The 24,266-nt window shown below is 37.7% G+C and overlaps 1 protein-coding gene across 5 annotated transcripts in view; it reads left to right on the forward strand.

Moving 5' to 3' along the window:
- Positions 1 to 24,266, forward strand: part of COL14A1 (collagen type XIV alpha 1 chain) — a 125,295-nt gene that overhangs the window by 56,467 nt on the left and 44,562 nt on the right. For all 5 annotated transcript variants that reach the window (XM_065627402.1, XM_065627403.1, XM_065627404.1 and 2 more), the window contains 14 exons: positions 277 to 416; positions 3,466 to 3,598; positions 4,692 to 4,763; positions 5,517 to 5,659; positions 9,861 to 9,990; positions 11,058 to 11,180; positions 12,619 to 12,768; positions 13,422 to 13,538; positions 15,397 to 15,543; positions 17,785 to 17,859; positions 19,201 to 19,340; positions 20,563 to 20,686; positions 21,831 to 21,974; positions 23,934 to 24,098. In XM_065627402.1, the coding sequence (XP_065483474.1) occupies positions 277 to 416; positions 3,466 to 3,598; positions 4,692 to 4,763; positions 5,517 to 5,659; positions 9,861 to 9,990; positions 11,058 to 11,180; positions 12,619 to 12,768; positions 13,422 to 13,538; positions 15,397 to 15,543; positions 17,785 to 17,859; positions 19,201 to 19,340; positions 20,563 to 20,686; positions 21,831 to 21,974; positions 23,934 to 24,098 (1,803 nt within the window). The remainder of the gene's footprint in view (positions 1 to 276; positions 417 to 3,465; positions 3,599 to 4,691; positions 4,764 to 5,516; positions 5,660 to 9,860; positions 9,991 to 11,057; positions 11,181 to 12,618; positions 12,769 to 13,421; positions 13,539 to 15,396; positions 15,544 to 17,784; positions 17,860 to 19,200; positions 19,341 to 20,562; positions 20,687 to 21,830; positions 21,975 to 23,933; positions 24,099 to 24,266) is intronic.

A 24,266-nucleotide genomic window follows, 5' to 3' on the forward strand; every position in this document is an offset into this window, starting at 1 on the left:
GAAAATTTCATGGTGCACAGAGGTCTGAGCAAAGGAGAGGGAGCAAGGGTTGCATGGAGCTCCTTCAGTGGACAGAGGACAAGGACGCTTGTCCAGTCAAGAGTAGATAGAGCATGTATTGTGCATATTCTCCTCCCTCAACTACTAAAACACTTCTGTAAATACAAATAAGTGTGCAAAGAATCTGTATTGCCTTTGTTATCTTCCTACCATGTTATACTCTTTGTAACAAACTGCAAGTTACTCTGACTTTTCATTTTGCATAATATTTTGCAGAAAGAGTTCCAGCTCCCCAGCATTTGGAAATTGATGAAGCATCGACAGATAGTTTTAGGGTCAGCTGGAAGCCCACCTCCTCAGATATTGCCTTTTACAGATTGGCATGGATTCCTTTGGATGGGGGCGAATCTGAAGAGGTGAGTTACCTTCACTTTCTTAGGGTGTGAAATAAAAGAGAGAATTCCATTCTGAGGACACCTATGCGGTAACTTTTGCCACTTAAATATGGCTAATAGACTTACAGAAAAATCTGCCCCACTAACACAGCTCTCTAAACCGAAATGCAACCAATATTGAAGTTTCTTTTGGAGAAGAGGTGAGGAAAGAAGAGACTTTTTGTGAATAATCAATCTCATCTATAATGCACCAATTGCTACTTCAGTTTTAGAAGCTGACATTCTTCATTTTGCTGTGAAGATGACGGTAGCTGAGCCAGAGCAGTGATGTCCTCACTTAAGGCTCCACATTTGTCTAATGTCCTGGCCACAGTAAAACTGCCTGTGAAGCCTTAGTTATGTAGTGTTACAAAGGGAAAAGTTTACATCTAGTTAATTTATTAGATTGTTGCTTTATTCCTCTTTAGGATTTTTTTCTTTTCCTCCCGCATGCTGTATTTTTTGCTCTAGGCCGCTTGTGTGTCTACTCCATAGTGCCATTTTCATCAGTCTAACTTTTTAAATGATTTTTCATCCCTTTAGCTTTTCCTGTTTTGTTCTCTTTTTCCAAGTAGAAAAAAACAAAGACTTTCTCTCCCTTTCCCAAATTTTCATTTTTTTATAGTCTGTCTCGTTTCCTCTTTCCCGTTCTTTACTCATTCTTTTGGCTTCTTTTGTACTCCTCAATCTTTAATGACTCTCTCAAACGCCTCATTCCCTTGGCATCAGCACTGTGAAGAGAGGCCACATCCGTAAACTCTTTCTCTGGGTACAGAACTTGCTGGGGAAGATGACATTTCCCACCTGGCCCTATGTCTCATGCATCATTTTGTCATCCGCTAGGGCAGAAAGCAGTCATTCCACCTTAGATTATGTGGCATTTTTTTCTGTAAATTTAGCTTAGCCTGATTTTTTTCCTCCCTTTCACCCAGCAAGAGGTAGTCATTGAAGAAAGAAAGAAATTACAGGAGTGAGCAGGGAAAAGGAGTTGGCAGATGAGTGAGTGAACCCAGGTCAGCCCCCAGCATTTTCTCCTGCAGTAGGTGAACTGATTTGTTTCTGTTTAAGTTCCAGAGAGTGGCTGTCAGTGAATCCCTTTAACCCACGTGCATTTTTCAAGTGAGATTTATGATATCTGTGTTCTTTGAGTGTGGGAATAAATGGTCAAGAAAGATTTAAACTGTTAAGGTTCCACTTGTTCATTGTATTCCTTAAGAACTGCTGGAGGCCCTAATAGTTTAGTACACTGAAATATTAAAAATACCCGAGCTGCTTTCTTGTTCTCCTTGCGTGACCTCTCTAATGGGGTCAGGCCTAGGACAGCACAATACCTCCAGGCTGGTGCCTCTTTAAGCTTCTTTCCCAGCTAAGTGATCAGTCATGCAGAGCAATGACATGCGCTCCCTCTGCCTTTCTCCCAAGACCCGACTTGCCAATAAGCTCAGTGGGGTCAGGGGGTGGTGGTGACAATTACACACACCTCGGCTTACTGCGCCCACACGGCTGGTGGGTGAGGGACATTTAGTGGGGTGTTAGTGCTGAAGAGCCAGAATAAATATAAGAGCGACCTTTTATTTCTAGGTTACAGTAGAGAATGCATGCTGTTACACTGATGTGCTTGTTACTATTCCTGCTTCTATGATTTGTCCTCTCCAATTGAAAGTTCAGCATTTCGTGTTCTTTTTTTTTTTTTTTTTTTTTTTTTTTTTTTTTTTTTTGTGGTCTTCTCTGTGAGATAAATTAGCAGGGAGTGGAGGGTGACAGAGGTTATGTTTCAGAAAGTATGCCGTAGTAATGTGTAAGACAGATATACATCTGACTATGTATAGATAAGCTAAAATCACTCAAGTTCGTTCCTGAAATTTTCCCAAGAAAAATCTGTGTCAGAAAGTCTGCAGTGTGGGGTGCTTAATTCATTCTTTGATAGTTGTTGAAAACATGGCCCAAACTAATTTCTTTCTGCTTTTGTTTTCTGTATCTGAGTTCAGAAGGTCTGTGATTGTTTTATGAGTCCCTCTTCGCTAGGACCAACTCAGGAAATCTCCTGTGGTAATTAAAATAATAAAGTGTGATTCACTGTTTCTGATAACTGCTGTAGTAGATTTTTATGCAGCATACATCTATTGTTTGATTTCCATTGTAAGTCTTACTTTGATTCTGTGTATACAGCAGCCACCTTTAAAAACTTGCAGTATTATCCTAGAGAAAGTTTGTTTCATTGTAGTATCTGTCTGCATAACCTAAAAATGATTCCTGAAACCAGCCAGCCTGTTTTGTCAGAATTACTGCTCAGGTTTCTCACATTCTGTTTACAGTCCCTTTAGCTCCAACTCCTGCTTGTCTGTTGATCTTTTGCAATAAAATAAATGAAATACACAAAAATCTGAAGTGAGACCTTCTGCTTACTATTAACATTGCACATGTGAATCTTCTGCTGCTGTCATAGATAGAAATAAGGAAAATTACTATTTAAAACATCACACCATATAGCAAACTTTTTGCCAGCACATCTCCCCTAATCCCCAAGTCTGCAGCAAACATTTTTCAAGTCACATTCAGATGTATGGAACTGTAACCTGGATTATAATTCTGGTGTAGAAGCAGCATTTTGTAAATCTGTGGAGATGCCTAATACATTTGTCATAAGAGTGCTTGAATATTAGAAATACGAATGAAAGTTATGTTGTTTTCATTGATGAATGTTTTGAATTTTAGTGATTTTCAAATGAAACGCACATGGTCGGCTTTAGCAATTAATTAGTTCTGAGCAAAAGTACAAGACTACATATTAGAGTAATCAGGCCAGCCACAAAACAACGAATACATTTTAAGTATTCTTAACAGTGTTTTTTCCAGATGTATTCTGGGAATCTTTTTATTTCAACATAGCTAATAAATTCTTTGGGCAGATCTGAATGTAAATTTAATTTATTTTAAAGGAGAATCCATTTCCTTTCTTTCTGTCAATTCACATAAATTAATCAAATGCAGAACTGATTTTCTTTAATCTTGCTGTGTTATTAATACTTAGGTTGTCATAAATGGAGATGCAGACAGTCATGTTATTGAGGGTTTGTTGCCCGACACAGAATATGAAGTTTCCTTGCTGGCAGTTTTTGATGATGACAGTGAAAGTGAAGCTGTTGCTGTTCTTGGAGCTACATGTAAGACAAACTCTTGATTGTAATTTCTAGAGATGTTTAAGTGATTTAAATTTAATGCATATATCTTATATTTAAAATATGGTCCATCTTTGGGTAGCTATAATATTGAAAAATTTGGTAGTTTAGCATGAGGGCTTTACTGATTGTATTTTTTTCTCATTTAATATTATGTGGTAGGTGGCACTGAATCAAAATGATGGTTTGGTTCCCTGTCTGAGCTCTGGTATTAATAACCTTTGAATCTGGGTAGATATTCTTCCATCCTACATTTCAATATTTAGTCGTTGAACATGGTTCCTTGTGGGAAGATGTATTAGATTTCAGGGAGAAATAAATGTTTTAAAGTAAATAATTAACCAGAATTTCATTTAAGATGTTTGGCATTTATAGTATACCCTTTTCTTTCTTATTTATTTAATTTGTACTCACTAGAGGTGAATTCATTCTTGGCTGAAATAGTGGTTGAAGTTTACACAGGCATCCTGTGACATTAACATGGAAGTAACAAAGATAAAATTTCAAAATCATGTACAGTTTATTTGATAGTTAATAATCAAAACAGTGGCCAGCATGTCAGTAGATTGCTCTATCCAGTCTCTTTTTGCAGTTAATGACTTAGTTAAGTAAGCAAGTTTAATCTTGAACCTTCTTTTAAGACAAGAAGCCCTTACCCATCCAAATGATGCTCATCTTGCCCAGTGTTGCAAAGTGTACTTTCTGTTTTTTACTTCGACAGAAGTGAAGCACCCTTAAAAAACTTTCAATTTAATTAATCTGACAACCTTAACAAATGGTCAAAGTGGAATTTATTATGCATAGTTCAGCCAGAAATATGGGAAACTATATGCATTCTTAATTAGTGGTACAGTTTATAATTATGTCTTATCTGTGGATCTGAGTGCTAATCTTGCAAATATATGTGCCTAAAGAAAACTAAATGAATAGTTCCCTTGTAGTGTCTGAAATGCCTGAAGTGTGTGGGATACTTGTAGGTGTGAGCACATAGTTTCATTGTCATAGTTAGAAATACAAGATAAATACTGTGAGTTCCATGTCTTGTTGAATTGTTAGTGAGCTGAGTATCGTTTTTCAGCTGCAAGGACTTCTACAATACCTACCACGGTGACTACTGCCAGTACCGTAACATCTAAGCCCACCACAGCAGGTAAATAGAATAAATATCAACAGTTTAAATGCAAAGAGCAAATGGCGAGCACACCCAGATCCAGAGAGCTGTGATATTACCAAGAAGCTGATAACCCCGGTTCCTGATGGTCCATGTGCTCAGCACACTGCCATGGCAGAACTTGAGGAGGTGCAGACCCCAGGCAAGGGACATCACCGGTGAAAGGTCCACAAAGTCACACTCCTGCACCACCGTTTGGCCTGTGGCCAGCGTCCTGCGTGTGCCGTGTGTGGATGGAGCCAACCTCTAACCCAGCGTAGGGACTCTGAGTGATACCAGTGATATTACATAGGAATACAGAGACTAATTTGGAAAAATCAGCTCTGTCTTTCCCTTTATAAATATGAGCTTGGAAACTCTTCAGAATTTTTTTTACTTTTGAGGGTTCTGTTTGTTTTCTCTGGAATTAGAAAACCGACTTTTAAGGATCAACAGTTCTGGAGTAATTCTCTTCTGCAGTGGAGTTTTGGTTACTCTAAAACTCCATAAGCCAAAGCAAATGGGGTAATATATGTTAATGGCAGTATAGGATAACTATTATTTTATTAAATAGTTAAAGTTTTTATGTTATTAAGTCCAAGTATGACTGAATTCCATGGGTTTGCCCCACCGTGGATCTGCAGACCCACCGTGACTTCCGTAGAGCTTGCAGCTACCTGGTGATAATTAGCACAATTTAAAATATAAAAAATAGACTTGAAAAAATACTAATTAAATTACTTTCGGCTTTAGTTTTTCGAACAGGAATCAGAAACCTTGTTATAGATGATGAAACAACCTCAAGTCTGAGAGTGATGTGGGAAATTTCAGATTACAGTGTTCAGCAGTTCAGAGTGACCTACCTCACTGCGAAAGGTGACCGTGCTGAGGAAGCGGTAAGAATGGTCTGTATGGGCTTTGCGAATGGCTTCATAAGCTTGAAAAGTTTGTTTAATAATTGCTAAGGCATGATCTCTCCTTACGACAGTCACATTGCAATTAATAAAAGATCCATATTTGGTCTTACTGTGAGACTGAACTTCAAAGTTTTAATTGTATAGCACCTGCTGTACTGCAGGCAACAGCAGTCAAATGTAAGATCAAGGCCGGGTCACACAGATGTTTAAAGAAATCATAGTTAAAAGACTAGACGCCTGTCCTCTTTTTCCTGTATTTTTAAAATTTACCTAAATTTGGAGGATTTTTTTTTTTCTATTTTGGAATTTTTTTACTCCTAGGCCTTTTTCTACCCTGAGATTGTAGTTTAAAAACTCCTAAATGTTTGTACAGGACAACATTAAATATTTTTTTTTTCCTTCAGCAATTGTGTTCCCTCCCTAAAAGTCTCATTTTATGCTAAAGCAACGTAATTGAAGTTCAAATGCAGAGTTTTCGTATTGCTCATTAACCTCAACATGTCACAATAAGGACAGGACTTTTTTATCTAAGAGCTTAAGAATATTTGTTATTTTTCTAATACCACATGATGTCTTACCACATTGTCTTACACAAAAAAAGTTTCTGGTGATCAATATTTTGGAAAATATTTGAAAGAATGGAGAGTACTATGTGTACTCTTTTGTGCATAGAGCGAATAATAAAAAGAGGAAGCCTTAGCTGTATTTTAATATATCACAATTTTTGAGATAATTTCAGTATTATGGGCTTTAAAAAAAAAAGAAAAAAGGAAAAATTGGGGAAATTTTGAGATAGATCTATGTAGATACTTTTAAGAGATTAAACTGTATAGTTCGAGGTTATTTTCTTAGTAAATAGCTCAGAATGCAAAAATATTCCCATAACACTCTCCTTCTATGTCTGTCATGCGACTCACTTCTGTTCATAGAACAGATACATCAAAAATATGAGATATTCTTTTATGTCTAGCAGCTGACATTTTTAGCCCTATATCAGACTATATGGATAAAAAAAATTACAAGGTGTTAGTTGAATATCTCTTTTCTAGAAAAATATGAATCAGTCTTTTTTCATTTTGGTTTCATTCGTCTTTTATGAGTCTGTGCTAGAAAATTACTTTTTAGCCATCTCTTTCAACTATAATCTGAAAATGAACTTTAAATATAGTGGTTTCCTTTTGGGGTGGAAACATGCTTTATGAATTTCCTTGACTGTATTATTGTACAGTATATGATACAGTGGCAAACTTGCATAGTGGCACAAATTGTACTGTTTTTCTGACAGTAACCCAAAGTATCTGAAATTCAGATCCCAGATTTACTGTTTCAGCTTTGGGAAGCTCAATCATATTCATCTGCATGATATAAATGTAGTTCTGTTTTAGTATTCAACGACTATTATTTTAAAAGGAAATCAATACTGTAGGAAGGGCGTTCAGATTCTGGCTATCAGAAGGTTATTAGAGTTGACCCAAAAGCTCATTAGGGAAAATTATAAAATTGTAAGATTAGGTAGGTATCTTGGCTCTAATTCTGTAGATTATTTAATTTTAAGTACACTCTCAAGTCTTACCTTTGGTCACAATTCAGCAAATGGATTGACTATGTGTTTAATCTTTGAAATTAATCATGTGCATAAATACTTTACTGAATAAGGAATGACATAAGATTATAGTTAAAATTAAGCACATTTTAAATGGAAGGAATGTGTTTTATCATGTGGCTTCAAGCACCTGAGAGGTGCAACACAGATGTCAATGGAAAGACACAGACATTCAATTTTTAGGGGAGTGCTTATATGTTTAAGTACATTTCTTAAGAAGAACCAAAAAGTTTTGTGGAATTTGGGCTTATATATACTATAGCGTGACAATTCTGTGGCGGATGCTTAAGTTTTTTGGCTCCCTTTCCATAAAAATATTAATAAGTTTTTTAATCCCACATGCAATTGGCTGAATGTCAGGGAACAGAAAATGTAATAGGATACTTTTCACTACAGAAGGGTCAAGCCCTAAATTGTATGTATGTTCTTGGGTGTGCTGTACATACTGGAAGGATCACATTTTCTTTTTTTCTTCCTTAAAGCCAAGAATGTTTCTCACTGCTGAAAACTATATTGTTCTGTAGAAGGTCTCCGATGTGCACATGTGGAAAAGAGACTTCTCAATGCTTGTGTCCCCTCTTCTAAAAAACCAAAAAATAGTTGGTTGTTCTTTTTTTCAGAAACATAGTTTGTATGTTTTGGGTATATGTATGGAAGAGTTTAGCATGGAAATCTTTCATGCACAACTGTTTAGATGGTTTTGTCCAGCTTTAATCAATGAAGTACTTTTGACAAGTCTTAACACCTGGGTATGCTAGTGTAATTTCCTTCTGTGTGTCACTTGCCAAAATTAGAATGTATCCTGGAGTGTTAAAACTGGTGAGAGCTTTCTTCTCTGAATATATGCTTCAGAAAACTTTGCCCTCAGCACACGCATCAGTCTTCTTTAAAACAACAAAATACTTTAGGCTCAGTTTCTGCTTTTTCCTCTTGAGCTTAAAAGGCTTATAGATCTCTCAACTTCTTGCCAAATATGTGTGGTTGCTGGCTCAGGTGATCATTTCACACAACAGACACAGGCCAGGGAGGGTCCAAAATACAAGATTGGATCTTGGGACTGTTGCTTCCAACAATGTTACTTCATAGCACAGGTTTGGTGCAGGAAACATAGGATTAGTTTCTCATTTTTACCATGTTCGTTCCATGTGCTAGGTAGCTCCCATTCAGGCTTTGGAGGCTCTCTGAGATTAAAATTTTACTGACAAATTAAAAGATTTCAAGGCTTTACTTGGGCACCTCTACCACCACTATTATGATACTAGTTTTTGGGGCTCTGGCTAAAATATCTTAATCTATTGAAGAATTTCAGAAATAGCTGCTGATGGGCAGACCTCGTACTGCATTACAAGAAGCAGTGCTCAATTCAGCAGTTTGAAACGTTTGCTCTAGCACACCCAAAACTGCCTCGATGGATTTCTACAACTACTCTACTTCTACCGGGTTGCCTGGTTGGACTTCTGCTGCAGATCTTCCATGTTTCATGGCAGTTTGGGACCCTCTGCTATTTGTGGGATGTACTCCTACTTCCTCTCCTAAATGGCCACCTTCATTTCCTTGTCCCCAGACTAGATGCAGATGGGACAAACATGTTTTATTCCTGCTTGCTCGGTTCATGCTTCCTGATCTCCTGAATTCATTTTCCTTCCGCCAAAGAGAAGGAGGATTTTCTGTCCCCAAAGAGCATTAACAATCAACCTTTATTAATGAGCATATCTTTGGACAGTCATATTCATAGCAAGAATAAATACAATTAGAGGATTTATTTTGTCTGTACTAACCATCCATATAGTACCAGCAGTTTACAGATGTCGTAGTTTAGCCCCAGCCAGCACTAGGACCACGCACTGCTCACTCACCCCTCTCCCCACTCCCCAGGGAAATGGGGAGGAGAACTGGGAAACATATAAAACCAGTTTAACAGAACAGCAAAGGAACAGGTGAACAACAAAAGCAATAACAATGAGAGAATATACAAGGCAAGGAATACACAATGCAATCACTCACCAACCCAGAAGACCAATGCCCAGCCTGGTGCTGAGCAGTGATCCTCAGAGCAGCGGTCGCAAACACTGGACCACACTTTGCACTCAAACAACATTGCACTTCACCACCAGTCCACGAAGACAAAATCCCAGACAGCAGCGATTCCCCAAGCAGCGAGTTCCTCCCCCAGCCAGCTTCCCCCAGTTTTATACCGAGCGTGATGTCATATGGTATCAAACACCCTTTTGGCTAGTTTGGGTCAGCTGTCCTGGCTACATCCCCTCACAGCTCCCTGTGAAAGTGAACTCTATCCTAGCTGAACTAGCACAATGGAGCTGTAGTGGCTCACTGGTTTAATATAAAGCTGTGTTATTCTATAGGCGCATTCTCCTTTTTATTTTAGTCAGGTATAACTAGAAGATCTGTTAAAAGGGTGGATATTTTTATTATTTTACCATTGAGTATCAGAAATATCTAAAAATGGAAGCTATACAGCAATACCAGTGGGATGTGGTATCAGTGATCATGTAGGATATAAAAAGGCTTTGGCCCTAGTCATTAGGCTCGATGGTTTCTGTTTTTCTGACCATCCAGGTCATGGTGCCTGGGAGACAAAACACTCTTCTGCTTCAGCCTCTGCTGTCTGACACAGAATACAAAGTTACCATCACTCCCATCTATTCTGATGGGGAGGGAGTCAGCGTCTCCGCTCCTGGCAAAACTTGTAAGTATCATACAAACTTTCTGCTTGTCTTTGGCTGGGATATGAATGAAGAGAGGCTCACCCTTTTGGCCTTTTTCCTTGACTGTAGTAATATATTTCAGTATAAATGAGGGCTTATTTTGCATGACTTATATGACTCAAGCTTTATATTAAGATCAGTTCATTGATTTATGAACAATGGGTTGCTTCTAAATTGATAAATTATATTTTATATTCAAATACTGTGAGTTTGCAGAAACTTGTTGAGTAATAAAGCCGGTAAGTCCTTGATAGTTAGCCTACCAAGGCCAAGCCAACTAATGCAGAAAATAAAGTAAACAATGCCTGCTGGAATAGTATCAAATCAACCATTGTACTGTTACATTTTCTTTTGTGTGAGATCATTACTTTCTAAAGGTCATTAGAAAGTAGAAATTAGAAATGCTGCTGAACTTTCTATAAAAGTGATTGCATTATCTCTAGAGCTCTGACCAAGTACCAAAAGATTACTCAGCTGTAGCTTAAGTTCCTTCTCTATTGTATATTGGGAAAAGATAATCTCATTGTGCACTGCTAGTCATGACAGTATAATTTTATTGAACTATTCTCCTAATTTACATAATTTCTGCCTAAATTGAAGTGCTATTTGTGCAGACACTTAAATCACTTGTAAATCATTCCTTTGATTCCATTTGAAAGCAGTAAGTGTTCACAAGAGCATGATTTATACATTAAAAACTTCAGTGCACTTGGATTGAAAGAAACTATGTAAATAAAAGATAATTATCTTTGAATTATCTTACTTTTTTTTTTTAATGTAGGGACAAAGTTGGGAATTAATTGGAAAATTCATTGTTTGTTGAACAAAGTTCATAATTAATCCTTGGTATAACTTTCTTAAATATATCAATATTAATCCAGTAGTGTTGATACCAAGGAAGAATTTGATTGAAGACTTTCATTGTGGTATTTTTAACTGTAAATGTGAGAGTACTGGCTATCTCACTATTTTCACGTGCATGTGTTGAGTTTTATGTCTGTGCTTGTGTGAGATAAACTTGTAAGAGCTCAGTTTGGTTTCTTTTCAGTACCCTTGTCTGCTCCTAGAAATCTGCGTGTCTCAGATGAATGGTACAACAGATTACGTATCAGTTGGGACGCCCCACCGTCACCAACAATGGGTTACAGAATTGTCTACAAACCTATCAACAGTGAGTTTTTATACTGAATTTTTTGGTCATTTGGTTTTGACTGTACAATGTTCTTGACATCATCTTTTGCTGAATTTGGTACTTAAATCTTACAACTGCAGTTACAGCCTTGAAAGTGCTGTTATTTGGGTGTCTCGGGTTTTGAAATGAGAGTTTCACAATCACAGAATGATACAGGTTGAAGGGGATCTCTAGAGATCATCTGGTTCAACTCCCTGATCAAAACAAGGCCAGCTTAGAACAGGATTCTCTGGACCTTGTCCAGTCATGTTTGTAATATCTACAAGGATGGAGATTTCAAAACCTCCCTAGGCATCTGTTGACGTTTTTTGCTACACTCACTGTGAAATTGTTTTTCCTAATAACTAATCAAAATTTCCCATGTTGCAAATTTTGTTTTCTCTTACCATCTTCCTGTTTGCCTCAGAAGAGATTCTCTCTCTGTCTTCTCTACCCCCTCCCATTACGTAGGTGTAGGCAGCAGTAAGATTCCCGCTCAGACTTCCCATCTTAAGGCTGATCAAACCCAACTCTTTCAGTCTGTCCTTTTATGTCGTTTTACCATTACTCTTTCTATTTATTTCAGAGACTACCTTTGCTCTTTACCTCTCTTCTGAGTTCTCCTTTCCTTCAGCTTTCTTCCGCTTACAATGCAAACAAAGCTTTAGTTTCCTTGACTTTTTCTCCCACCCTGCATCTCCCCCAAAAACTTGCCATTTTATTTGTTGTCCATTTTGTTTGTGTTGCATCCCTTGCTCACCTGCACATTTCAGCTAGACAAGGCACACATCCTCCTTTGAATTTTTTTAGAAAATCGCGGTCCTCTATTGAGCACAAAACACAAACATGTGACCATTAAGGGGCTAAAATACTGTCCAAAGACAACACTATTGCCTGGTTTCTGGAATATATCCAGAACAGCTAAGAGAGGTGACAAAGGAGCTGTTTGCAGTTCTGAATTGGGAAAGTATTATTCTTTTCTATTTTCCTTATCATTTTTACACCGTGTTAAATGATGCTATTGTATAAGAACCCTGTAGGGACTGTTTTGCTGGCTGGCATCTGCTGTCCCCCTTGTTGGTCCTGGCACACCGTCAAGCTGAGGAGATCTTTGGCTGCCTATTTAGGGCAGTAGTAAGTCACCGAAGCAGAACAAAAGGGTCTTAACAGATGCCAGTGTCTAGCCCTGCCCTAATGAATCCCACTGCTGAATTTCCTAAGTGTATCGTGGCCTCTGTCCATGCAAGGACTGAGCAGAGTGTCTTTGTTTTGCTGTTTGGTATAAAAAAAAACAAAAACAAAAAAAAAAAAACAAAACAAAAAAAAAACCAGCAGTAACTTTAGAAGCTCATATAATTTTGAATGGGTCTTAAGATTTGTTTTAACTACCTCCTAATTCAATGGATGAGCAAACTATTTGCTTTTTTTTCTTTTCCAGTTCCTGGGCCTGCGTTGGAGACCTTTGTAGGGGATGATATTAATACCATTCTCATTCTAAATCTCTTCAGCGGAACGGAGTACAGTGTTAAAGTATTTGCCTCATACTCAACAGGCTTCAGTGATGCCCTAACAGGCGTAGCCAAAACCTGTAAGAACGATTTCATGCTGTTCAGATCACTACAGACTGTTTTTTGTTATAACTATGGCTTTGTGCAGCTCTCTGTATAAATTTTCACGTGGAAGACTTTCTCAGTTGTGTGCAGGGTTTCTTTTTCCTGAAATGAAACTCTCTTGTTTTTATCAGGCTTTAAAATAATCTGCTGCGTGTTAGCAGGACAGGGATCATAAAGCAGATGTTTTTATTTATCAGCCAAATGTATTTACCTAGTAGTAGATATAAATCTCCTTAATGGAAAGTAGATTTAGCCTTTTTTGGTCTAGCTCCGTATATATAATAAGATTTAGTCTTTATATATCTACAGCTTCATTTTAAATTAGATTTTGACAGAAGTATTGCTCTTATAATGATATTTTTATACTTGTTTGTAGTAACTGAGTTTTTAGCAGTGTTCATTATTTAGTCTTAACTGAATTGACTTAAGTTCCTAACTTTTGGTCAAAGGATTCACTTTTTTTTTTCCTTTCCTGTTTTGGATTTTATTGACTTTTTTTTTAAAGCAGTTTTTGAAATTATTTCTTAAAAATAAATTGGCATAAGTGTTTCACTACAGTTCATTTGTAATTTTTTCTTGTATGTTTTACTAGACGTGTAAATTTGATTTTTGGGTATTTAATTTTCAGTGGACCTGGGTGTGACAAATTTGGATTCCTATCAAGTCCGCATGACTAGCCTCTGCGCTCAGTGGCAGCTTCACAGACATGCTACTGCATACAGGGTCGTTATAGAATCCCTTGTGGGTAAGTTGCATCATTCAATATGCACCTACAGCCTAACCTAGAGAATTGAATTGCATAAGTTAAGTAATTGTATGCAGTTGGACCTGTAGCCTGGCTCCTGAAATACTGGAAATGATGGATGGAAGAGAGTTGTGTTCACATGGAAAGTTTCAGGAGTAGAAAGTAGCATCGCTGTCCTTTTATATCAAACAGATGTTGATAACTTGTCCTTTTTATTGGGGGGAGTCTTGTCTGTCAGCAGAAGATAAGTGATTACCTGAGCTTTTCACTGGTGTGAGGGACAGAAGGTGAATTAAGGATGAACTGAACACATCTAGGATTGTAAATAAACCATCAGTGATAGCTCTGTAGGACTAGGATGGACACGAGAGGCAGGTAGAAGGGTAGGGAAAACTCTGATTGAATCCAGATTGTGCTCACAGAGTCCAGTTTTGCCTGTTCTCATTCTGTTGATCGTTAATTATAGCTCATAGTAATGTTACTCATCTGGATAAACATAAGATATTTTTATGTGGCAACATATGGTGTCTTGATGCTTTTAGCACCGTGTAGAAGGTGAATTGCAGCCTCTTCCATCTCTATGATTCTCAGGTGTAGCCAGAAGAGGTTATGAAGAAGTCACTATTTGTGCAGACTAACTGTTATCCCCTGTAGACATCAATGATCTTTTGAATTATGACAAATTAGAAGCTTGAATAACTTGAGAGGAGTGCAGTTAATAACATTTAATGGGATCTATCAAAGATATCATGAAAAAGAATACTAATTTGGTTGCAAAATTAAAGATATTTCTGTGGAATGGTAAACGGATTGTAATACTGTTTATTTGAAGTCCCAGAATACAGACAAGCTGTTCAGAAAACAGATCTTGGCTGGCACAAGACAGCACAGATTTTCTTCTCATCTGGAACCTAGCCAACATTCTGTTTTCATCATATAGAACTTCCAGAATTGTTTTAACGGAGCCAAAAGAGCCTAAATGTGAACAGAACGAGCAAAAGTGTGAACAATTGATTCTTATTAACATCTGTCATGAAGAGTTTTGATTGTGAAATTAGGTGTGTGTCTCATTTAAGCAGTGATCAAATATTTTTTTTTTTTTTTTAATACTAATGTAACACCTCCTGATAAGCATCAGGTGTTTTTTCCTTGGCAGTGAATGACCGTTTGGCATTTTTCATTTATACTCTGTAGAGTGTGAGATCAGTTGCTCATATTTCACTTCTTTCTGCTACAGATTATGAATTGTGATGATGGTTTTCTTATTATTAAAATATGCCTTATGCTATCTCCAGTACCTGGCCTTTTTCCATTGACAACATGTTTTCCAATTCAGAATTTATCAGAATTAATTTTAGAACACTGTAAATACTGTTCCTTAACCAGCTTGTTAAGTGGTTACTAGCAGAAGCTGGAATACAATATCTAGTTTAGTCTCTCTTGCAATTAGTAAGCACATTACAGACTTTGAGAACCAGAGGCATGGACAAAGGATGCCATAGAATTACATAATGCAAGAATTCCTCATTAGACTCTGATAATTTAGGACCTCATCCAAAGCCCATTGATGACAGTGTTAGTGTTTTTCATTAACTTCAGTGCATGGGGTGAAATTCATCTTTTTTTCCTGCAGATGTCTGACACATTCCTCAGCTCCTACTTAATAGGAAGGATGAAATGTTACAGAGACCTCTACACAGAGGTGAACTTCCAGAAATAAGGCAGCATGTCATTTATTAATTCATGTCAACAGCTTGCCCTTCATCTGCTGTCACGTCCCCTTTTTATTTCGGACTTAAATTGCATTATTCAAGAAAACAATAAAGAAATGTTTTAATGGTCTCTTTTACAATTCCAGATGGGAAAAAGCGAGAAGTAAATCTTGGTGGAGGGACGCCTAGACATTGTTTCTTTGAGCTGATGCCTGGAACTGAATATAAAATCAGTGTTCATACCCAGCTTCAGGAGATAGAGGGCCCTGCTGTCAGCATCATGGAGACAACATGTGAGTAAAATAGATCAGAGTTCAGCCAGCAGTGATAATAATGCCTGATTGCTTCTTGTGTTTTGCCCTTTGCCCACAGATGTGCAGTTCCTATGCAGTTTCCTTTAGCTGAGTTTTTAATTTTTGAACTACATTGTGACTCCTCCACAGAGGTGCAGGATTCTAACACCACTGCTGTGTGTCACTTGTGAAGTCACATTCACCAACTATATTGCACTTCTTAAGGGGCACGAAACAGGGAGGATGGTTTTAGCTTTCGTCATAAAAAGTCCTACTAGGGGATACTCTGAAAATACATGGCTTTGGGGAAAAAAATAAATCCAGTAAAATGAAACAAACAGAGAAAGTTTTGTATCCTGCAGCTCTTGCTATTTAGTAAAATTGTAAAATCTCACCACTGTCTGAGTAATTTACAGTTAAATGGGACCTTGATACCCAATCTATTAATACTTATGTATTTTTAAATAAATAAACAAACAAACCTTTTTATTATTATTCTTAATAACACACACAAAAAAAACCCCAAGCCCCCCAAAATCCTCACAGCTGTTTATGAAGGCAAGATCCTGCTCAAAATACTGCAAAACAAAACACAGGATGAAAAAAAGTGAATGTTTTAATAATCTCTTTCTTTCTTAGAGCTCATTTTCAATCTCAGTGATACACTTCTCATACTACATTACTGTACACCACAATACTCTTACCCTTCTTTCAGAGTAGACAATGTTTATAATTTTCCTCTTTAGGTCAACACTCCCACACTTATGGTTTCACACAGGAAGAACTTGCACAGGTGCATGACTCTGCTTCTCAGTTGTCCAGGGCGCCTTCTCAGAGCAGAGAGGAACAAGCCGAGCTTCTCCTGCTCTTTAGAGGAACAGATTTTGTGTGCTCTGCAGTTTAGGGAGTTAAGAGGCATAAGGAAGAACACACCTTGGCCTACATATCCATTTGAGAAAGATGGTTTATGATGCAGACAAGTGATTGTGTCACCTCAGAAGACGACACTCTTCAGGGTGACCTGTATGTCTCTGGTGCTCAAAGAGCAGCCTTTCAAGTCCCCTTACTGCAGAGGTGACCCTTTCTAAATGTGTCTGGTCCTGCTCTGTCAGTGGCCATGGAGGTCCCAGGTCTTAGTTTCTTGCAGGTATTTCAGTCTTGGCCTTTTCTCTTGTTGAAACCAGCGTGAAGACCCACATCAGTTGCAGTGGGAGTCAGCTCGGATGTGGGTATGAGGCTTGTCGTGAATCCTGTTGGCACTAGTCTTTCCCAAAGATAGGTGCCTTTCCCGAAGTTGTTGTATCTAACTCTATCCATTGTTTATAAATGTAACTTAGATATTATAGCAAATAGCAAGTATAGTCTTACTTGAAGGAATGATGTTTTGTCATCTGTGGCTTCTTATGTGAATTGCATTGAAAAGAATTGGAGAAAATGTCCTTGAATGAAAGCAGAAGCTTTTCCTCATATACAGTTGTGCAAGTCAATGTCTGTGCATGTTATCTCTCAGAATTCAACCAAGACTATATTGAAAGGCATTAAACAGAGCTCTTGCATTCAGCAAAGCTGTCAATCAATTATCATGTATTCAGCTAGGTTTCTGGGAGACTGTCATTCTAAAGCTTATTTTCAGGGGAAGGATGAGACAATTTTCAGATACTCCATATTGTAACCTTAGTAGAAGTTGCTGCAGGCAACAAAGTCATGGTCCTGTCGAGTTGTGGTCAGAAATGCATTTCTAGCTGGAAGCATAATAAGTTCTCCCACAGAATTTAGGGGAATCTTGATCAGGGCAGGCTGTGATCTGCTCGGAATGTGGGCACTGGTTTGCTTTTGCGCTGTGTCTTTGTATTTTGGGTGGTAGAGACTAAGGACTGGTTGGTTGTGGTCAGAAAGGAAACTGAAGCTAACCTTTTACAAAATGAATTATGGATCTTAGGTCAAGAATAGGGAAACCCAAAAAGGGGCAGTTCCAGTAGTGGTTCAGTTGTATCATTGTATCACTCGTACTGAAATGCAGCCATTGATTGCTCTGTAATAGTATTGTCCTTTTTCAAGTGATCAGTACAGGAGAATGTCACATGCACAAGCTCACATACTTTTCTCTCCAATTACATAACTAATTGATTACAGATAGTGAATTTTAAATGTGGAGATGAGTAGAAAATGCAGTGTTTAGTATAGATAAAATATATTGGGCTTTTAAGCATTTTTTAAACATTCCTTCCTTTTATTCTTCAGTACCATTTCCGACTCAACCACCAACAACACCTTCAACACCACCTCCGCCACCTACAATCCCTCCTGCGAAAGAGGGTAAGTGCTGCCTGTGTGGGTTTATAATAATTTTAAGGTGTTGAAGCTGTGTTTTTCTGCTTCTGACACTATTTTAGAATTGTGGAGATCAGATTTCAAAATGCATTTGCTACAGCAACACTGTTAAGGCAGCTGGCTTAAATTTAATGAGCTAAAAATCTGACACCATTATTGTATTGTTGAAATTTGCAGAAAGGAGGGTTAATAAGTGTGAGATTTTCTTTTTTCAGAACTCTTAAACCATACACATTTTGCACCTGAAGCAGGCATCTGAGAGTGATTGAACTTCTAAAGCAGCATATTTTTAAAAAATATGTCTACTTTAGGTAATGAGAAGAGCGTTGGCCACATTTAGTCTCTTTTCTCTTTAAATGTAGACTTCCTTCTGTTCATCATTTGAACATGTAGTATTTTGTACAGAGTCTCATAAGTATTTCTGTGAGGGGAGCATTATTGTTGGAGACTGAGGATCAAATCCTTCAGCCTGAAGTCAGTGGGGAAAACTGACCTATTGAGAATTTATTTTGTACGTACAGAAAAAAAGACCTTGTGTGTTTGCTTTAGAACTGCATAGCAGCAGACTTTTTTAAAATCCAAGGAGTAATCAACAGAAAACAAGAAATACAGGTATGTATCTTCCTGTCCCATTCTCTGGATTTAGGTGAACATTTTTCTTCAAGATGAAATACGTGGAAAAACATCGCTTTGCTTTGAGGCTGTTTACTTCTGACCCCAAGCAATAGACTTGGATTCTGTAGGGTGTTGAAGGTTCCCAGTTCCCATGAAAGAGTGAGCAGCCTGTGTGAGCAGATGTACAGCTCTGCTGGCCGTTTTGCACAAGAACATGCTGGAATAAGATGAGATGGGGGAAACCTGTGTTGCTCTAAGAAGTACAGTTAAAGGGGTGAGCACTGGGCACGACAGAGCTTATGGTAACTTTTTGAATGGACAGTTTCCCACTGGGAACCTCCACAACCGAGATTCTCTTGTCTTCCTTACTATGTGATGCTAGGAGTCTGGGATTGTGTAAGTTCACGTGTGACTTGACTTAACAACCTAAATAATAATAAAAAGGTTTAGTGAGATTTTAGAGAATTGTTATAGCCTTGACGCGTAATTTGTGATAGGATCTGTCAGTGCAGAGCGTGCACCCCTTGCAGAGCTCAGCTGGTTCTACACCTGCACTGAAGTCAATGCCAGCAAGTCTGTTTGCTAAAGCATTCTAAACTAACATTAAACAAGGGCTTTTCATGACAGTTGCATTTTCTTAAGTGATTTATGAGATTTCATGAGGAGCTGAGGCATTGCTCTAATTCCAAAATACTTGCTTCTCTTTCTCAGTGTGCAAAGCAGCCAAAGCTGACCTGGCATTCCTGGTGGATGGGTCATGGAGTATTGGAGATGACAATTTCAATAAAATAATTAGCTTTCTCTATAGCACTGTTGGAGCTTTGGATAAAATTGGTCCTGATGGAACACAGGTAATCAATATGTACAGAGATGGAGGGCGTATGAACTTGACAGCGTATTTTAGACTAACACCAGAAGTGAAATGAATCAAAAAGTAATTGACACCATTTCACAGTTCTTTTGAAAACGTAAGCTGGTTTAGGACAGCGTTTTTTTTTCAATATCTTCTTTTCTACACACCATATGGTGGAATTCATGATATGAATTTTGCTAGCATGAAGGCTAAGTATCATTTCAGTCACCTCTAAATCATTCTAATTAGATTTAAGTTGCATTAATGTTTTTGGTATTGGTACTCACTGTGGTAAAAATGATATAGATAAGGAAAATTAAAGGTTTTATTTCTTCAAAATCACATGGTCTACAGACTCTACAGTGCTTGAAATAAAATATATTTGCAAATATCATTCTACTTATGTATTTGTTTAGAGAGGTGCTTGGATCTGCTCCATAAAATATTGGCAGGTATAGTAATGTTTTAAGTGTTACCTGTATAATAAGCAGTTTGGGATAGCATTGAAAATTATTTTTAACATGTCCAAACCCTGAAGAATGCTCAGTTTTTACTGTTTCTTCCTATTCAGTATTTTCGCAGAAACTTGTGCTTCAGAAACTTGTGCTTCAGAATCTTATGCACAAGCTTAAGCTTAAGCATGTAAATAGCTCCTTTTAAATCAGGGACACCTCTTATAGAATATGAAGTTCAATATATGTTTTGTGAGTTGTAGGGATTTAGTGCATCATATTGAAATACAGGCTCTGGATTCATGTAGCAGCATATTTGGGAGAGGCAATATTTCAGAATATGTTCTTACATCTTTCTATTACTTGCTTCAGTATTGCTCCCTAACTTAGGTTACTTATGTCCAGCTATTAATTTGTGGAGACTGAATAAAGTCCCTGAGTATGGGTAACTGTACACATATGAGCAGCTGTAACAAGGATTTTGCTTTTGAGCTCAATTGAGAGTGCTTTTGCCAAAGTGTGTATTACTTTTCTCATCCTGTTTGCTGCAAAATGAAACCAGAAAGTTATTCCAGCCAAGGCTGCAGAGAGTAAAATTAAACTTTCTTTAGTGAAAGCTGCTTAAAGAGAAAAAAAAAAAGTCTGGCTTCAATTTAAGGATGAAGCAAAGTTACAAGATAAAACCTTGTTTTAAATGCGCTGATTTGCTTACTTTTGGTTATACACTGGGTGGTGCTTTAGTAATGAACACATCTTCTCTGTGCACAGGTGGCCATAATTCAATTCAGTGATGATCCCAGGACAGAATTTAAATTGAATGCATACAAAACAAAAGAGACTCTTCTTGAAGCTATTCAGCAAATAGCCTACAAAGGAGGAAATACAAAAACAGGTGAGAAAGGTCACAATTATGATGCAGATTTTCTCCCTACTACTACCTGTGCAGTATTTCTTTCCCATTTGCCAAGTGATTTAATATATCAGTGCAACCCCAGTGAGAACATGGTATCTCCACACTGGAGGTGGAAGGTTGGGCTTTGAAGTTAGAAAGTTTTTGTAATCTGCAGTTTACACCCTTCACCCCCTACTGCTGAGTATTCACCCCCTGAGCAACAGTGAGGTCGAGGATCAGGGAGGAGGGGAGAGAGGCAGCGAGGCAGAAGGGAGTGACTTCGGGGATTGTGGAATGGGGAGTAATATGAAATCAGCTTGGCAAGAGGAAAAATAGGAGGGGAGAGAATGTGGGAAGGAGCTTGCAGAGCATGTATGAAAACAGTGGACAGAGTGGAGGAGCTGTTTGGTTATAAGCCAGGACAGGTAAGCCTCAGTGGTATGTTTAGGACTGGGCTGGGGGAAGATGTCTGTTAACTGAAAGTAGTTACATTTTAATTAATCCCTTAAGATAGCTCTCTGATGTGAAGACATTAAAGCTGAGTAATAAAAGGGTTAAAATCTGTTTTAATTGGAAACCGTATATTTTATTATTGTCAGACTGCACAGAAGTTTATTTCAGTTGTTGCATCGTATCCAGTCTCAGTAGTATCAAAATAACGCATTTTCCATTTACTCAAGAAAATACTACAATGGCACTTCTAGTTGTGACCTGGGCTGTGCCCTACAATCCAGTAAGGAAAGATTTTGTTACCTCTAAATTGCACAGAATACGCGTTTGCACACATGTCATGTTCTTGAATTTTACTTTCTGGATTAAAGAAATGGATGGCTAAAGCCATCAAATTTTTAAAGGTTAGGGTCAAAATTAAACTTTGCTGAATCTCTATTTTAATAACTACAGAATGCACCAATTTACAGACTGGTGAGGACCCAAAAGCTCTGCCTGACATCCATTTATAGCTAGATGCTCAGCTTTCTTCAGTCTCATGATAAGTATTCAGGTCTTAAATCATAGCTTTGAGTAGACAAATTTGAGACAATGTGGAGATATCTCCTTTGATGTTTACCATATGACATGAGAAGCCAATAGAAATTGCATTTATGTCACAGTGAAAGTATGTTGTCAATTTTTTCTGTTTCAGGCAAAGCCATTAAACATGCAAGAGAAGTCTTGTTTACTGGAGAGGCAGGCATGAGAAGGGGCATTCCGAAGGTTTTAGTTGTCATTACTGATGGGCGATCACAGGACGATGTGAACAAGGTCTCCAGAGAAATGCAACTAGATGGTAAAACGTGTAGTTTTAAGAACTATTCACATTTTCCTTTTTCTCTTTGATTGTAACTACCTAAGTGTGAGCATGAGATAAGGGTAACTTTTACTTTAGGAAGATTTCCTGGGATCCTGGAAGAAAACAGAGAGCAAATGCTGAGAAACTCAGAATACCACTACGATGTGGTTTGATTCTGGAATTTTTTGGTGATTAACGGTATTATTTTTCATTCTGGCGGCAGTGCTAAAATCACATACTAGCCAACAGAATTGCTCCCATGATGAAGAATTTAGGGGACATGATCCTGAGAATATGGACTGTCATCTATGAAGTGTAGTGTTGTGGTTACCAGCAAACTGAACGGTTTTGTTTTCTGTACAAGAGGTCCTTTGAAAATTCTTTCCTATGTCCTTTTACTGGCTCTGATCTGCCCTCATGTTACACTTATTATCTTTAGGATTTTTTTTTTAAACTGCCAATTTTAGAGGTTTAAGCAACCAAACAATGTGGCTGCATAAGAACCGGGTTAGTTGTTGCAGAAGCGTCTGATGCTGACGTTTTTATGAAAACCCAAGGGGCACAGTGTACCATACGGAACAAAACTAAAGGGTGGAAGAAAAAAGCCATCATCCTTCTAATGTGAGGAGATCTAAGAAGAAATCACATTTGTGCTTTTTTATATGCGTTTAGACTTTGGCAGCTACGAAGTGCCCAGTGAATATTACTGATTCCTGAAAGCCAGTGCAATCATTGAGTTCACGGCCTTCATAAATAAAATCATATCACAAAGTAGGAGAGCGTGCATAACTTGTTTTAAGTAACAATGAAGAAAACCTCATATTTATGATTACATTTGAGTCTGTCTTAGATAAACAAAAAAGGTTCAACTGTCACGTAAGGCTTGCAGTTGCCTTGTTAACTATTAGACCGGCAACAACCTCTAGAGGAGATGGCATGTGGAGGGGCTTCGGTTGTAGACCCAAGGGATACGTCACCTTGGCCAAGTGACTTCGTCTCTCTTGTTCCCTATTGTGCCTGCTGTGTGCTCAGGCTGCAGATAGATTGGAGCAGGTACTGACTTGCATCTGTGTTCGAGACCGGCATAAAGAAGTGCTGATCTTGAATGAGACATGAAGGTGTTGTTATACTACATTAAAGCAAAGTTTTGTTATGCTAAAAGCTCCGCAGAAAGTGAGGAATGCCCCTGGGCCTCATTTGAACTTAAAGAAAATATTGCTTGACTGGAGTAAATTTGGGACTGAGCCATGCAAGAACAGTATATCTGTTAACAATATTCAGCCTGATGTAGACAGATTTTTTTCTTTTTTATGGAAAGGAAAATGTTGAAAAACTTTTAGCTAGTTTGCTGTTCTTCCAACATATAGGGTACAAATCCCCTTTCATTTAAACCTTTGAAGTCAGGCTCAAATTTTGAACTATACTCATGCCGAATATATAAAAGATATTCAACTAGTGCAGTTAAGTTGCTGATGAAATGAGAATGCATTTATTTCAGTGCTCACTCATGAGGAGGCGGTGGCTTGAAAACTGATTAATATGTGGCACAGAACAAAAACTGGAGAAGACCTACAGGAAATTAATTTCTATGCTTTTTATTTCTGATGTACTTGATACATGGATGTTTTTGTGTGTAATACAGTACAGCATTAAATTAGAAAAGCATTTAAACATACTCTAAAACTTTAAACTGCTGAGTAGTCCTATATATCTTCAAGAAAACACTTAAGCATTAACTTTAACTAATTAAGCATAAATAGCCAAAAGAAATAGCTCACAGAGAATGTATTACCTTTTAAATTTCATGCATGAATTTTCTCCTGTTATAGGATATTAATAAAATTTCCACCTTTGTATTTAATCAGGAAAGCAGCCAGTGCAAATAAAGTCGTGTTCATATTGTATTTCCACTCTCTAAATGAATGACTCACAAGAGTGTTCTTTTTTGTTTTACAGGTTTCAGCTTTTTTGCTATTGGAGTAGCTGATGCAGACTATTCAGAGTTAGTTAATATTGGCAGCAAGCCCAGTGAAAGACATGTCTTCTTTGTGGATGACTTTGATGCCTTTACAAAGATTGAAGATGAGCTGATCACTTTTGTTTGTGAAACCGCATCAGCAAGTTAGCCATTTAACCTTACGCTTACTTCTAAAATAATAAGTGCTAAATACTGGGGGGTTTTCTAACTATTACTTTTCTATTTAGAGGTATTCTCAATCTTTTTAACATAATTTATTGCAGATATTATAACTCGTGCTATTTCCGTAAAAGATTAAGGAAATGAAGGCC

This window comes from Caloenas nicobarica, chromosome 2 (assembly GCF_036013445.1).
Source record: "Caloenas nicobarica isolate bCalNic1 chromosome 2, bCalNic1.hap1, whole genome shotgun sequence".
NCBI lineage: Eukaryota > Metazoa > Chordata > Aves > Columbiformes > Columbidae > Caloenas > Caloenas nicobarica.